This window comes from Nesoenas mayeri (assembly GCF_963082525.1).
Source record: "Nesoenas mayeri genome assembly, chromosome: 6".
Classification (NCBI taxonomy): domain Eukaryota; kingdom Metazoa; phylum Chordata; class Aves; order Columbiformes; family Columbidae; genus Nesoenas; species Nesoenas mayeri.
The window spans coordinates 18,665,195-18,678,843 of NC_137545.1; the positions used below are offsets into that span (position 1 = coordinate 18,665,195).

Genomic DNA, 13,649 nt, shown 5'->3' on the forward strand with positions numbered 1-13,649 from the left:
AGTCACTTGAACGAAAGAACATCCAAGCATAGTGTATATAGGTAAGAAAAAGGAATGTAGTTTGCCACTAAATGTTTCCAGTCACACATCAATCTGCAAACACAGAATGTTTTCAAGCATAGAGATTTTCATCTCTGTTCTAGAATCCCTATCACCTGTCAGGTCTTATGCAATGTTTAGTTTATGTATTATATAGTATTACATAGTTTCACTGTGTCAGATTGTGCTTTCCAGCACAGGCCTAAAGTACAAGAAGGTCCTCACTGCCCTAACCAATGGTGCTTGATCTCTGAGCATCCTGGTGCTGTTGGTAATCTACACTGAGTTGTACCAATCCAGTGGCAGGAGGGAATACAAATCTTTTTCATTGCTTATTGCCATAACTCCATGAACTCCTAGACTGAAATAAAAACATACAGTGCACTTAAATGGTGGCCACATTTACATGTGGAAAGGCCAACTACTTTAACAACAAAAAAAATACAGTTAATGACAGCTTTTATTAATGTACTGCTTTCCTGAATGCTTTATTACCACATTAAAAGCCTAAATTTGCAATTGAAACCAGCTGCTATTTGGCTTACTCACTTTCTATTTCTTGAACCAAAGTAAGCAGTATGTCCTACCAGAATCTCATGCTTTTGAAAAACATATCAGTTTTCACGAACTGTGGGACCCAGAATTCTCAGCTGCCTCAAGTTTCAGTGAGATTTTTGCCTGAGAAAGTATAGCAGGATTGTTTGACAATGACCAGAAACAGCTGTCTCCTATCTAGCAGCTCTTTTTGGTCCCAGTTTATTTTGTCTTGGGAAAACAAACAAAAAGAACATTATATGGAAAAAAAAATCACATTCACTCACCTAGAAGCATAATCTAACAAATATTAGTTACAAACATTAATGCTGGGTATTGCATCTTCCATTTATCCTCTCAAAGATGCGGTGCTGGTATAGTTTGCATCATCAGAAAAGCACATCTATAAGTGTTTAGGAGATGTATTGTGCAGGGAAAATATGAGAGTGTCTAGAACCAATTTAGCATGAAAAACCTCATCTCATTTGGGTTGTTGTGGGATTGTCAAAGGTGTATGGACAGTTTTTCCTCCCTCCACCCCTCTGGCTGTGTTGTTTGCTACTGCACTGAATATTGACTCTGCTCCTGAGGCATCTCACCAGGCCTCCGGGGAAGGGGCAGTAAACTGAAAGGCATGAATCCCTCTCTGGACAACTGAAAAGCAGCTGGAACAAGACAGAAAAACTGCTAATGTCCAAAGACAAGCTACAAGCAAGTTCCTTGTCTGGAGACAGGTACAGCTTAGTCATCTTCAAGTTATGATTTCCAGCCTTCAGAAAACTCAGATTTACTGAGTTGTACTTGGAATACACATTTTATATTGCTTTTGCAGTGATAATATATGCTTTCTGCCTTGAAATGAGATTTGCAAAACAAAAAGGCACCTCTGGATAAGAGTTATCAAAACACATTGCTATGTTCTTCTTATTTCCAAGCACCAAGTAACATTCACATTACAAACAAGGAAGCCAAAGTAGGCAACTGAGCAGAAAGGAGAGCTGGAAACAGAAAATGCATAGAAAGTTCAGAAATTTAGAAGTTTATCATAATGTTTACCCATATTCTAATGCTTCAAGGAGACCAAACACTTTGACACAAATTGAACCGTCTTTGCCAGCCAGACTGTTTGATGTTGTGTTGGCTCTGTGACAAAGCCAGGCTGCACAGGAACACTGGCACTGTTTTCTGATCAAAGTGAACCCTTATGGTGTTGAACCTGAGCTGTAGTCTGACATGGTTTCCTCCCTCAGCCATCACTTCTCTACATTGCCACCAGCTTTTTCTTGAGCCATTGCAGTGTGATATTCTGCTAGTTTAAAGCATAGTCAGACTTTTATTTCAGATTATAAGACTTGATTTTCATATATATCCTGCTATGCCTGGTAAGGAGACAGGAGGCTGTGAGTATATTATAGCAGTACAAGAAAGGTTGTTTTCAGAGTATGGTGATATTCAGTTTATGTTGGCTGCAGTGATATTGCAAGAGAAAGAAGAACCAGGAGAGCTTTAGCAGTTTTTGGATTGAGCCCTTGTGCAGCAAAATAGTTAAACGTGTCTTTAAAATTAAGCATGTGCTGATGTTTCCATTATAAAGGACAGACATGGAGCAACTGTGGCTATAGCAGGACATGAGTGGGTTACTCCAGTAACCAACACAAGCATCTTGCACAGGATGAGATGCTGCACTTTTTTGCAGTTCTGTCCATTAATATTTGGTTTTGCTTTCATAGTGTTAGGGAATAGACTACCTTAGCTTATTGAAAAGTAAAACAGTCTTATAATTTCAAATAAAAGTAAAACTGCTCACAAAATATAACTCCATTGATGGAGCATTTTCATGAATTACGCTAATGAAAGCAACCAAAGTATGATAGTTAACTAACTTCATCATTCAAGTCTCAATTTTCTAGCACTAGCTTCTCTGCTCAGATGTGACACAACTCACCACAGAGCACTTTACAGAGCACTTACAGAAAGAGTTAAGGGTTTCTTCATTGTTATGTTGCTTCACAAGCCCATATTATTACCCACTGCAATTGTTGTAGCTGCAATTCAAATCTCTCTTGACTTTGATTGCAATTATATATGATACCAATCAGAGGCAACAGGAGAAAATGCACCAGTCACTGATACTAAAGGCTGGATATTAGCTCCTGCAGTCACGTCTACCACTTGTCTTTAAATCATTTAGTGTGTTCTAGCTCTTACTGTCTCCTTGGAAGAAGGGAAGCCAAGCAGACTCTTCTTATAGTTTTTGAGTAGCGGTCATCAGTTTAAAATTACTTAGCCTTGGTAGATATTCCATCTTCACTTCGTAGCACAATGGACCTGACCTAAATCAGTGAAGACAGACTTCTGTCAAAGCTGTAGTAGACATCAGGGACAGATGCAAAGACTTAGAAGAAAACAATTATTTTAGATCTTTGTATGACACCACTCAAACTGAATTTATTATAAAGTTCTGAAATGTCCAAACACATTTTACTGCCTTCTGGTTTCCAGATGAGTCTGCATCCAGAACACCAGAATACCACAAGAATGCTGCTTTTTTCCTGCTTCAATCAAAAGCAGCTGCAACAGAGGCTATAGAAAAGTCTGATTCTCAGAAAATGCCTGTTTCTGTTTTGCAAAAGAAGTTTAAATAATTTGACTAAAGTTTGCAGTGGCATCTAAACATTTAGAATTGCATTAGGACATGTATTTCAAACCCTTGGAAGCATATCCTTCACTAGCTGTTTTCTCCTAATGAGGGAATTGGAGTACTCCGGTGGGTAAAATTCAAGAGATGAGATTCTTGTTTAGCCCAGATCTAATTTAATAGGTGGCTTTGACAGTATCACTTAAATTCTCTGCTGTTCAGTTTCCCTGTTGACCTAGGGAATCACACTTCTAAAGCAATTTGCTGGAGTGTCAACTTACTATTATTATATTATTGACTACAAACATGTAGTGAGGAATTTAACATTTTTGGAGACAAATTCTTACTCTGCATGCCATTGAATTCTATTCAAAAGCCAATAACAGACCAGCCTTTGGGGTTTAATCAGCAAGGTATCATGAGTCCCTAGAACTAGCTGACTCCTCTGAAAATTGAAGGTATACAGTAATTTCAGAAGCTGTGCAGCACCTTGCACACCCATAAGAAATATTTTTACTATTTATACTTCTGTTGTAAAGCTATTGTCTGCCTTTCCAGTTGGGCATTGCAGTCCTTGTATTCAGTGGGCTTACACAACCACATATACACACCCCATTCAAAACACTTGCTCATATCAAGAATGCCATATGGAAATACGCACACACATGCTCACGGATAAATCACATGGTGAGGTGCAGGAAAACAAAGGTGCTTTTAAAGTTTTTTTATCTGACTTCATGCAAAATTAAAAAACAAGACTATTATAATTTAAACAAAGAATACCTTCATTGATATTAGTTCCCAGTATCTAGTAAGGGGGGCTAATATCTAAATGAATATATGTAAATAAGTGAAGAAGGTGAATGTACTAGCTCTTGGGCTTATATGGAAGATGACTGATATTTGCAGCAATCTTGACTCATAATAAAAATGATTTATTTAAAGATTCATTATGAACATTGCAGGAAAGGAGATAACAGACATGCATCATTTTGTTTACAGTAAAATTTCCTGTAAATTAAAAAGAGTTCTTATTCTCTGTTTGGTTTTGATTTGGTACTCTACCAAGTATCTGTTTATAAAAGGAAATATGACAGTACAAAGTGTACAAAGTGAATTGCAAAAGAGATTAACAGTCAAGGTGAATTTGCTTTAAATTAAGTCCTAGCAACACAGACACTGTAGATCCCACTAAAGTAAGGAAAGTCAGTCTAAGTAAGACAGATCTTTTGTGTACCACTACTGAGAGCTGAACTGCCCAAAATTCAGGCCAGAAAGCTACTCCCCAAACTGGGATTGATGTTACACCTGCAGCAAATGCATGGGTCACTCTCAGTGCCAAAAGAATATAACCCCAGCCGTATCTCACACTAGAACATCCCTAATCTGTGTGCTGTGCTGCAATGACCTCAACCCCTAGAACAGGGCTCTCTAAATGCTTCTTTCTGTGCATTTCTCAGGAACTTCAGCTACTGGTGATCTCAATCACAATTGTAAATCATCAACACAGTGCAGTAAGTGAAGATCCTAATAGAGCTGGGATGGGTATGGTTTACTGAGGTGCCAGTGCATACAGCAGTGACCTGAGACACATCAGTGAGATAAAACCTGAACTGCTTTTAAAAAAAGATTCAGGTGATGAAGAGATAGGGAAGGAAAAAATATTGCAGAGTACTATAAAAAAGAAAAGTTTGATATAAATTAGGTAGTGTCTTTCAAAGGGATTATGTCTTGAGGAATTTTTCTTGAAATCCTCAATCTTTTTTGCTGAGCTTTTTTACTTATAATACTCCCTAAACAGCTTAAATAAGAGTCTTTCTGAAGTTACATTTAGGTCACAAAGTATGTTGCAATGTCTCAGGCCACAGAAAATCTGCTGGGAGGAGTCTTGCATGAAGATAATGCATGAACAATTGAAAAGGAGTAGTGAAAACAAACATCACATGTTTCATTAGAAAACTAGAAAACAACCTGTTTTACAGAAGCAACTTTTTTTTTTTTAATTAGCCCTGGAGCCAGCCTGGTATCTTTGGAGGTCAGAAAACTAAGACTAGGACTTCATGGATCTCCAAAGTATCCAGCTAGGGAAAGAAAAGTTTTGTGGACAGGAGTGCTGGATCATGGTCATATTAATTCTCCTTGTACATACAACAAAACATTTACATGGAGGATAAAATCCTGAAATTATTGACATTATCTGGAGGCCAAGAGCTACACATATTCATGAGGTTTACTCCCAACCGTTCTAAGATCCATGATCCAGATAATTCAATGTGTAGTACAATGAAATTAATGCTGGAATTTTTAAATCATGTAGTTAATAAAACCAATTTGCAGAAAGTCCTGTGTATACAAGTTCAATGGTTTAGAAGGTATTTTGGCACTTACCTGGGGGCACATGTTCATTCATGATGACGAGCGATGCTGGTGTAGGCCTTCTTTTCCTGATCTGTAACATGCATAAACCAAGGAGAGTCATTAGGGTGCATCAGCTGTCCTGCATCCAAAGAAATCAAAAGCCCATCTGGTGCACTCCTGAGTATACACCAGGCAATGTTAAAAGATAAAATACTTAAAGAACAGCAGCACATCACTGTGTTACTGATTGCCGTCCTGGATGACAGTTATCAGGGTCATGCTACTGCTTGTACATAGAAAGCAAAGGCAGGGAGAAGAGCTTTCCAAAATACCTTTAGGATTTGCAGTCACCTTGAATAAGTTTTTGGATGTGTATTGCTGACATGTATCAGTCATATCTCACAATATTGGCATTTAGCTTTTCTTCAGGAAAATTATTGCAGTAGTTTGTGAGCTTATATGTGCAAATACCTAGTATTGTCATAGCTCTCACAAGTAATCATTAATACTAGTATTTTGTAAGTGTACTTGAGAGCTGATATGGCATGCATGCCTCCCAATGAATTTATGATATTTCTAAACTGTTGCCAGAGCTGTTACTACTGTTCTTTAGCTAAAGAAAAACAATACTTAGGACTTTCAAAATAACGTTTTCTAAGAGCACTATACAAGATATTTACCTATCAATATATAATCCTGAATTCTATGCAATTCTTCTTATTCAGAGCTTATTTGGTTAAGTAGTTTTGTTCCATTTACAGTAGTTGAACTATGTGATATTGGACTACCACATTTGCATTGAAAGCTTTGTGTTGTTTCACTGAAGCCTTCAGGCTATTGATATTCTATTGAATTTAAGAGAGGAAACAGAGTATTTAAGCTAGAAACCATTCTGATACATAACCTCAATGTCAGTGCATTTGTTCTTTCTTAGTTGCTGACACAACATCTGTATTTAGCCGGATTCAAATTTTGCTTTGAGAGGTGTAAATGGAAAATTACATAATCAGAGTTAATGGGTTTATTCCAGATTAGTGTAACCATAGCTGACAGCAGAATTTATTACTTTGATTTCATCACACACCCACAGTGAAACTGTATAGCACTTGGAATTAGACTCACAACATGAAAAAAAGACTGCCCATAAATCCTGGGCAAAGTTTGGGCCACCGCACTTCAAAAGCCGTGGGAATTTCAGGAAATCCTAATCCTATAGTTCTCACAGATTTCAGAAAAATATCAGAATACATCCTGCTTGAATTCATTGTAGGGCTGTTCCATAAGATACAGACATCTTGCAGCTCAGAAGCGCCTATGGACAAAATGAAGACCCACAGCAATTCTCTCCTGCACCCTTCTAGTATTTCTTCATTCAGTGGTCACGCACAACTCATCATTTTCTGGCAAAGGCGGCTGCTTTTAAGAGACACGACATCAGAATATTCAGGAAACTAGATACCTGTCCTAAAGGTGCAAATAGTTTGGTAGCTAATGGCACGGAACTGTCAAGGTTATAATATTCCCCTGGTATCATCTAAAACTAGACTTACCCAAATAGAAGCAAATGTCGAGAAGGACTTGGCACTGACAGAAATATACTGGGTCACCTAATTATGATTTAACCATCTTTTCTCATAAGATTCCCTGTGTCCTTCTTTATGTGTATCTATGCATATCTATAGACAGTAATAGACATATTTTCCTCCTTAGACATTTGTATTACTATATATATATTACATGTATGTGTTTTGAGAGTGAGTCAAAACCCAAAATAGCACACACATAATTCCAACACTGACATAAGTCAGGCATATTCTACATGTATATTTTTCAGACATGTAAAGTACTGTAACAATGACATAAACCTATATAAAAATCATGAGAAATACAGCAGGTAACTGGAGGGATAACTATTGTACAAAACATAACTCATATTTTCTCATGCTAAAATGATGGGCAAATAAGCTATCTTCTGCACACTGTTTCCATTAGGTACCTATTATCAGCTTCATATTTTGCTTTATATACAAATAAAATAGTTCAGCTGATTTGTTGAGAAAGTATATTCATGTAAAGTGTATGTATTAGGGTACAAGTCTAGTTATAGAAAAGTCATGACAGATACATACTGAATAAACCTACCCAAGGTAAAGAAGCCTTACTCTGGCTAGAGGACACATCATCCTCCCTCTTTGGGTGTATCCAGACATCATTATAACCTCCAGAGCATATAATCTATAGTTATACTAATATAAGTTAGAAAAGCATTTAGGCCTCCAGTATTAACTGTTCTCACCCTACATCTTGCCCCCCATGCCTACCTCATTCCCTCAAAAGGCGAAAAGAAATTTGTTTTCCTTACCTGCTCAGCTGCCTCGGGATCTATTTGACTCTGAAACAGTGGCACAGCAAACTGTATTTTTTTAGGGCTGTTGGGCTCCATCGTGATGCTGAGGTGAGTCAGAGTGAAGAGCCTGGAGCTTGAGACTCGATTTGCTCCTCTCCTGGGTGCTCTCCCCCCAGCCAGGCTGAGTGCTCCCAGTAGCAGCTGCAAGTCCCGACTTAGCACGGGAATCTGCGTGAGCCGAGCAACTCCCTTATTCCACATCCACGGAGATGCCCACTGGCTTGGCTATTTTCTTTTTTTGTCCCTCTCCCCTCTTTTCTGCAGTCCTTCAGATCCTCTCAGCACAAAGCTGAAAGGAACAATAAGCTAATTGTGTACCAGTTCACTTCTACATATGCCAAGCATTCACTCAGAAGCTAATTGAAAATGCAATACTAGCACTGCATGGCCTGGAGCCCTGGGATTTGAAAAAGAGGATCTCTCCACTGTATATTACTAACTGGCTGCTCAGAAGTGCAATGCAAGCTCCCTCTGAGTATTGCTGATGGGCTCTTAATTATTGATGAACACAAATCAGGAAGTTTTCAGATTTTGAGGGCGGAGGTAGCAGAAGGGGTGGATGCAATAATTCCATCTCTGTTACAGTGTGCCAGACCTGCTCTCCTCTTCTCACCTATCAAACAATTGCCATTGCTCTATCAAATCCTTTTCTAAAACTCTTCCAGGAAGAGTTTTGATGATGATGCTACACAGATGCCTACACTTTCATGAAGCTTATTTGGTGTGCTAAGTGGGTTTGCACCTTATGGCTGGGTTTGTAGATTCAGACTGTTATCACTTCTGGTGGGCTTCACCTCACTTGATTTCAGATACTGAGAACATCCACATTTAAATCAGTTATCTGGATCCCTCATACTAGACACATCAAAGGGCATTTCAGTCTACCCTAGTTAAGCAGAATACAGTGTTTACTGGAGATGACATTTTCTCTCCATTAACCTTAGAAAAAATAAAAATGACTAGTTACTTCACTTTTAGATGGCCAAATCCTACTTCAGGGTACAAAATCTGTGCCTCCTTCCAAGATCAGGAAAATAATTTGGTCAATCATACCAATAGTAGACTTTGGTGAATGTAATTCATTATCACTTTTCATTTCACCTTAATTCAAAAGAACTGTCTGAAACAATACATAGCTACCACTGATGTAACCACTTCCTTTGCTTAGAGCACCTGAGCACTGCCAGGCTGCCCAGCAGAGCTCCTTCATGTGACAAAGGTGTGTTTGAGGCCAAAACTGGATCCCCAGGCACAGGCAAAAAATGTCCCAGAGCCAGTTCAAAGGGTTGTGCTGAAAGCTCAGCTCTGAGCCCACAAGCATTGGGCCAATCTCTTGTTACACATACCTGCCAATTGGGAAGAAAGAGAAAATGAGGTACAGCAGGAAAACCCAGACTGCCCTAGCCTGTCAGAGTCAGCTTTACCTGCAATGAGGCTACCTGTATTTTGGTCAGGGTTTTGGAGGGCCTGTGAACATTCTCAACTCAACATGCGAAGGGAAACACACCCAGCCAGAACAAAGAGCAAACACACAAAATTCATGGAGAGGAGTAACAGCCTGAGCCTGCCTCTGGCGGACCGCAGTAAGGAAGCAGTGAGCCGCTGAATTCAGAGCTGAGGCTGGACATCACACATCAGTGTCTCATGTGATAATTTTTAAGCCTTCACTACTCCTGCAAAGAACCACCATAATTTGCTTTGTAGATGTCTACAGACAATTTGAGCCAGAGCACAATTGCAGCAGTTCTGCTGCTACAACTAAGAGTCTAAGACACTAAAGTAGCAGAGGCACATGCCACTTTCACAAATGACTATTAGAGAGTTATTTTCAGGACAGTCTAATTATCATGAACAGATACACCATTAACTTCAATGACAGCTTCAGACATAGAGAATCTACACAGGAATACACCTGGGGGGAGGACACACACAGGGATCAGAAGTTGTGACTTTTCTCTGATAAATTTTCATAGTTAACATAATCTTTGGTTTTGCAGTCCCAGATAACATGAGAAAAATGTTTCTCAGCTGCTTTTCTATTATATATAGTAATAAATAGTATATTTTAAATACTGCATTTCTCTATGAAAAAACTGCCACAAAATACCTATTACAGCTGCCTACGAAACTTCATGTATTAAATTATGCTACAATTACAGCGTATGTTACTGTATTACAGGAGGCATAATTCTCACTATAAAGGCTCAAAATTTCTTATGTTAATGATAAAAGTTGAAAAACACATTCAGACAGTGGAAAAAAATATTAAAATATTAAATGTCCAAAGGACTGTAGTGTTGTGTTTCAGCTCTAGACCACTGGACATGCTGTCTAAAGGAATCATGTCTCAAAGATGTTGCTAGAAAAGGTACCTGAGAAAAATGTTCAACAGTCTTTTGAAGAATTAAACCAATGAAAGCACTTCTTGGCAGGTTCAGAAGGGAGACAGACAACATGGACAGGACAAGACACAAGGACAAATCCTTGATGGGGCTGCTATGAGGTCCACCAGCCATGTGATGTGGAGATATTTGCTTCTGCAGCTCTCCTCCCTGTGCCTATTTGCAGCTGGCGCCCAGCAATCTTCACATGCACTATAACAATACAAGTATTTTTAAAATAGTATAAGAGGCATATTTCAGAGACCACTCGGGTATAGCATTTCAGGATTACTACATCAGCTCACTCTTACACCTAATTTGCAGCACTAGATGTCTCCGGGCAAAGTGTGCTTGCATTTTCTATAGACTGCATCATAGTCTGGGGAAGAGCTGAAATGCATGTAAGTACTGCCAAATCCTTTTAGCTCATCTTCTGTTTTTAGTGCACTCCCCACGTTTCAAATTCCTTCATGATTCAGCTAAAACTATCATGTAAGAAAAAATAACAATAACCATCTAAGATCATTCCTTCCTATGTCATTCACTAGGTTCTGGTATGAAGTGCCTCCTTTTAATGTATTCTACTGTATTGACGAGCTACCAGAGCACTCACAGCGCAGTTTCTGCCTGAGATATTTTTCTTGCTGCGTTAGGGTAGGTTTATATTTTTTTTTCCTAGCCAGATACAGAGGCTGCTGGGAAGAGAATTCAAGGGTCTCTGTCCTGCGCTTTCCTTACACAGTTTCTGCTGTGGTTGTGATCTGCCTCGGCTTCTCTGCCGTGGTCAGGGACTCCTGCAACGTCAGCCAGCTGAGGAGAGGAGAGAGAGTTGGAGCTGCTTGTGAAGGCCACCCACTTAAGGCTTTGGCTCCTAATTTCACCTGTGCAGATGCAAGGAAGCATTCAGTCACAGTTCCCTGATCCACCAGGCAAAGACTCTGCTTGGCAGTGTCATTCCATTCCATGTCCCTTAGGACATGGAATAACTTTAATCCCCATTGTAGCTAATGATATGTCAGAACCTTTGGACAGATGTGTTAATCTATGCGTTCCTGAGACCTCTCCTCACACCAGCATCTCCTCAGGTCACTGCTGGGCAGCCCCGGAAGGGAGGCAGAGTGCATGAACACTGAACACGGTCTTTGTTGTGCACACCATACCTGTTCATGAACAGGTTTTTCTCCTGGGCTCTACACCAGGCTTTGCTCATAGGTGCTAAAATGACATGCAAACCTTTCAAAATAAACAAAGATCTATTAAAAATGACACTGAAAATTTCCTTCCAAAATAATAAAATCCAGGGGTTGCAATCAGGGTGGCTCCCACTCAACTGCTGGAAACACAGTTTGCTATTTATATGCAGAAAATGTGAAGAATTTAAAATCTGCAAGGGTGGGAGGGTGTAGAGCAAATCACGTCCGCCTCATGAGCAGTAAGTGCTGCCGCAGGCAGGTCAAGAAGAAGAAGAGAAAGTCTTGCTGAGCAGCGACAGAGTCAGTGGGACGTTCGGCAAGAGCTGTTGGCCTAGTAACAGCCTAACCCAAACATCCATCACCAGTACCCGTTCATCGAACACCAGACTTGTCCATGACTATGTACTAACTACATACATAGATTCACAAAGCCTAGATAAGTTAAAAATACAGCTATACAGCTATTTCTATTTATACCATCATTCCTTAGAGGTATAATTTTAATCATGATCAGTTTAAAGTCAGCTTTATCTGAGGACATAAGAACTGATACTATCTATTCAAGTCTTTCTCTGGGACTCACAGCTCTCCAGACTGTCAGGGAATGTACAGACATTTACTGGTAGGTGCCATCCACTACTGTCCATAGAGCACACAAATCCAAAACACAGGAAATTAGCTGGATTAATGGTAGGTAATCTGATCAGACAGTCAAAAGATTCATGTATAATATGGACTACAGTTCAATAGTGCAGAAACCAAAATTCTGGTACTGGTCTTAGGGAGATATTTCAGCAAGCAGTCATGCTAGAATTTGCTTCTTTACCAACAACAGGGTAAATGTAACATATCTTTCAATAAGCAGAACTACTGTTGGCAGTTTACACAGACTTTAGAATGAAATTATATTATCTTATTTCCATAATAAATCTTTAATGAAAAAATAGACTGACTATACCATTGAATTAAACAATTAAAATATAAAATTGAGTTTCTACTGTATTTTTTTTAAAAAAAACCCAAAAATTAAAATATAGAACACGGAGAAGACAGACAAGAAATTAACTGCTAGAGTTTCAGAGTCTGAGTCAGAAAATTCAGTGTACAAACATAGGCTAAAAACTAGATACATTCATGGAAAAGAAATCCATCAGGGATACCACCACTGGCCAGGACATCCCAGAGCCACCACCTGCTGAGAATGGCAGAGATGCTCCCCACACTCCCCCAGGGAACACTCTTCCAAAGGGCATCATTTGTTGTTGGCCACTGAGGGGGTGAAGATATCAAAGGGGCTGGACCTTTGGTTTCATCTGCTGTGGCTGTTCCCATGTTAATGACTGCAACAAAACTCCAAGTGTTTTACGAGCCTGCGCTACTACACTCCTTGTATTTAAGAATAAGCAATCATCTCTTTACTAGGCTTTTCTTTTCATTACTTATGCCAGTGCAAAAATAAGCCTAGATGTAAATTTTCCTGCACCCCAAATCACCACGATATTTAATTTATTAAGTACACATATAAAATTTACATTATTTAACATCAAGTATAGGACACTGCCCTTCAAAATCAAGTCCCATGTCTTTATGATCCTTTTCAACCAAAATCTAAAACTGAAGTTGAACACAGAAAACTAAACAGAAATATTTATGTGGATGTTTTCTTAATAAATTGACTCTAAGACTCCCTAATAACTTGCAGTATACAACCAAAGGAAAATGAGATTACTTCAGAAGATAAAGAGAAGCTCTACATTATTATACAAAGTACTCACAGACTTAGAGATACTTGTGAAAGCAGGTATCTGTACCAAAGATTTCACAATAAGCAGAACACCTCCTCACTCACTGAGGCAATTCCTGGTTCTCATTGTGCTGCCTTCTCCTTGCTACCATTTAATTACTTCAGCATTGTCCAGACTTTCCCCTTTTACCCTGTCAAAAATAGAGAAATATGTTTCTGCATATAATATTCACCATCATTCAGAAAGCATATATGCAGAATTGCATGATAGACAAGCTATTTAGAATTATTGAGTAATATTGTTTCTGGTTGTTTGGTTTTTTTTTAATATCTTTTATTGTTACAATTGTTATCA

At 38.9% G+C, this 13,649-nt stretch overlaps 1 protein-coding gene across 1 annotated transcript in view; it reads right to left on the bottom strand.

The window, feature by feature from the left end:
* Positions 1–8,177, bottom strand: part of PPP1R1C (protein phosphatase 1 regulatory inhibitor subunit 1C) — a gene marked incomplete at both ends in the record, with an annotated part of 48,464 nt that extends 40,287 nt beyond the window's left edge. Inside the window, 2 exons of the mRNA XM_080346802.1 lie at positions 5,600–5,660; positions 7,932–8,177. Of these exons, the coding sequence (XP_080202928.1) occupies positions 5,600–5,660; positions 7,932–8,177 (307 nt within the window). The remainder of the gene's footprint in view (positions 1–5,599; positions 5,661–7,931) is intronic.
* Between the last annotated feature and the right edge of the window lie 5,472 nt (positions 8,178–13,649).